Consider the following 3,428-nt stretch of genomic DNA (forward strand, 5'->3'; position numbering starts at 1 on the left):
AGCAAGAGAAAAGAAACTGTTACCTACAAAGGAGCTCCCATAAGGCTGACACCTGATTTCTCATCAGAAACTCTACAGGCCAGAAGGGAATGGCATGAAGTACTCAAGGTAATGGAAAGTAAGGATCTGAGACCAAGATTACTATATCCAGCACAGCTATCATTCAAAATAGACAGTCAAATAAAGAGCTTCCCAGACAAAAAAAAGGCTAAAGGTGTTCATCACCACCAAGTCAGCATTACAAGAAATGCTTAAAGGGATTGCTGTCAGGGATTGCTGAGAAGGAGAAACAGAGAGAAATCTAGCCATACAGAATTAAAATGGCTATAAATAAGTACTTCTCAATAATAACCCTAAATGTAAATGGATTAAATGCTCCAATCAAAAGGTGTAGGGTAGCTGAATGGATACAAAAACAGGACCCAACTATATGCTGTCTACAAGAGACCCACCTCAAAAGACACACACAGGATGAAAGTGAAGGAATGGAAAAAAATTTTCCATGCAAATGGAAAAGAAAAAAAAAAGCTGGAGTAGCAATACTCATATCCAACAAACTAGACTTTAAAAGCATCATGCTAAGCGAAATAAGTTGGAGAAAGATAAATATCATTTGCTCTCACTCATTTGTAGACTATATTGAACAACATAAACTGATGAACAAAAATAGAGCCGGGGGTGGGGGGGGGATATTCTAGAATGTAATAAAAGTCATCCTGTTATTTGCAGGTTTTTAATATTTCCTACAACTTTTGTGATCTATTATGTTAGCACAGTTTTGGTATTATTATACTTAAAAACCTTTAAAAAGTCGCAATGTCACATTTCATTCATAGAATTATTTGCTTAATGCCTCTCTCTTCCATTGGATTTGATGTTCCCTGTTTCTCCTCACCATTCTATCCTCTACAGCAAGGACAATACTTAGCATATAGTAGATACTCAATAAATTACCTGTTGAATTATGAATCTTTTCCTGTAATCATTACGCAAATATAGTCATTTGCATTCAGTTCATAGGAAGATTTTTCAGTTTCAAAAGTACTTTAAAAGCACAGTGGCAGGTCTCTTTTATGTATGAGATGCATATATAAATTAAATGTTTTTCATTTGAATTTACCTCATTGACTTATTTTTTTAATAAGTCCATGTTTTAATAGTCCATAGAGTTTTTGATAAGTCCAGTGCTCTCTCTTCGAATGTCTGTAATGCATCACAGTTTAGAAGGACATTTCTTCGCCCTCCTTTCATTACTGTTGAACACAAATTAAATGTGGAAAGTGGTGGTAGTTAAGCGTATATTTAGTAAAGAAAAGAATCCTTTCATAATATAGGTTATAATTCTTCAATGGCTCTACTATAAAAGTTGGAGCTCAGCAAATGGAGTTTCTTGAAAGGAAGCGTGCCTATAATCTTCCACTAGGGAAGAGGGGAGAAGGAAAGATAGAATGAGAGAGAAACAGGCATTTCTGGCAGATGGTAACAAGGAAGCATGCTTGGACGCTGTTCTTATTGTCTCCTAGTCTCGTGGTCGGCAAACTGCAGCTCGCGAGCCACATGCGGCTCTTTGGCCCCTTGAGTATGGCTCTACCTAAGCCTTAAGAATACCCTAATTAAGTTAATAACAATGTACCTACCTATATAGTTTAAGTTTAAAAAATTTGGCTCTCAAAAGAAATTTCAATCGTTGCACTGTTGATATTTGGCCCTGTTGACTAACGAGTTTGCCGACCACTGTCCTAGTCCAATGATATTTCTGCCTCCCATTTTTTGTGACCCACTTCCAGCCAGATAGACACAAAATATTGATCCATATCCATCTAGCATGGCACTTAAGCAGTTATAATGGGGTGAAACTCTAAAGCCTTGTAGATGGCAGAAATATTTCTTTAAAAGGAATTAAAATGGGTACAATAGTATACATTGTTCAAAAGTTAACACTACCTCCAATTTATTCCACTTGGATTCTTTAAAATCAACTTAAGTTTCATGACTCAATGTCAGGCAAAAGGAAAAAATACAAGAATTAACAGTGGATTGACTGCTAATGGATATGGGATTTTTTTAATGAAATTAATTTTTAGGGATAGTGGTGATGGCTGCACAACATAATGAATATTCTAAAAACCACTGAAGTGTACCTTTTAAAATGATTAGTTTTACACAAATTATATCTCAATTAAAAAGTAACAGTGATCACTGGGAGCCTTTGAAGTTAAAAATGTTTCCTAGCCCTTTCTCTGAGGACATAGAGAAAAAAGACATTCAATTCTCAATTATGAGCAAAGAGTTCTTCAAGTTCGCACTTGGGACCAAGAGCACCAAAAACTCTATGAAAATGCCGGGAGGTTTTTCTTGCTTTCCTCTTCCCTAAACCCCATGCTTCTTTTTGTCATCTAGTTTCACTCAACACTGTTTGCTAAACAGCAATGACACTGAAACGTATACAACACATCCTAAATAAGCCACAGATTTCTCTCCTGCATCAGTCTAATTTGTCTCAAGCTTGGGCTTACTAGAAACCCTTCGTGGCTTCTTTTCTTTCGGATCTTCCTGCCCCAAATCAACGGGGTTCTGTTCCAAAATTAAAATAAGGTTTGAATTAGCTTTTGAAACTGAAGTGATAATAAGGCTGTGATCCTGCTGATTTAAGGGAACTACTGAAAGCTCAATTCAGTTCAGATAACAAACAAACCAAACAAACAAAAACAAGAAAAGGTGGGCCAGTTTTCAGGACCTGTGGTAATCTGGTCCTTACTTATATGGAACCTCGGGTCCAATGACATCCTCACCTGGCAGTCTGGGTCCAGCCATTCCATCCTTTATCCCATTTTCCCTGCCACTGGCAGCACAGGGCCTTTGCACGTGCTGTGCCCTCTACCCCAGGCCACTCTTCTCTCCCTTTTGCCTCCTTGATTCCCACTCATCTTTCGGGTCTTCCTGGACCAAGTTAAAATCCCTGGCCTTCCCTCAGGAGCACATTTAATCCCCGTGGAAAATTACCTCTGTGCAGAGGAGGGGTCTAGGGCACTCCAGGCGTGATTTCATGTTAAAGACCTTTCAGGCAGGTCGTGGGAAAGCTCGTGGCGGGACTGCAGGACCAATGCCCTGGCTTTCTCCCGTGTGCGATGGAAGGATTTGGGGGCTCAAGGGAGGCGTCTGGGCGAGCTGAGACTCGGTGGCCCGGGAGAGGATGCAGGGTCACGGGACGCCGCTCACCTCGCTCTCTCCCAGGCTTAAGGTTTTCCCGGGCTCCTCCGGATGGGCACCCCGGCCAGCTTCGCTTTCCCAAACCCCACGCGCCACCCCGGACCCTGCCGCCTCCCGGACACTCACCATCCGCCCTCACGGAGAGGCTCGGCAGACCGAGCAGGAGCAGCGCCGCCGTCCAGAGCGGGGCGCGGGGGCCGGGTCCCTGGGCGGCCATG

General features: G+C 41.5%; 1 protein-coding gene across 1 annotated transcript in view; it reads right to left on the minus strand.

Moving 5' to 3' along the window:
• The window catches only part of SUSD5 (sushi domain containing 5), a 33,102-nt gene extending 29,675 nt beyond the window's left edge, over window positions 1-3,427 (minus strand). The window contains 1 exon segment of the mRNA XM_006759653.2: window positions 3,337-3,427. Within this exon segment, the coding sequence (XP_006759716.1) occupies window positions 3,337-3,427 (91 nt within the window).
• Between the last annotated feature and the right edge of the window lies 1 nt (window position 3,428).

The sequence above is a fragment of the Myotis davidii genome, unplaced genomic scaffold, assembly GCF_000327345.1.
Source record: "Myotis davidii unplaced genomic scaffold, ASM32734v1 scaffold395, whole genome shotgun sequence".
NCBI lineage: Eukaryota > Metazoa > Chordata > Mammalia > Chiroptera > Vespertilionidae > Myotis > Myotis davidii.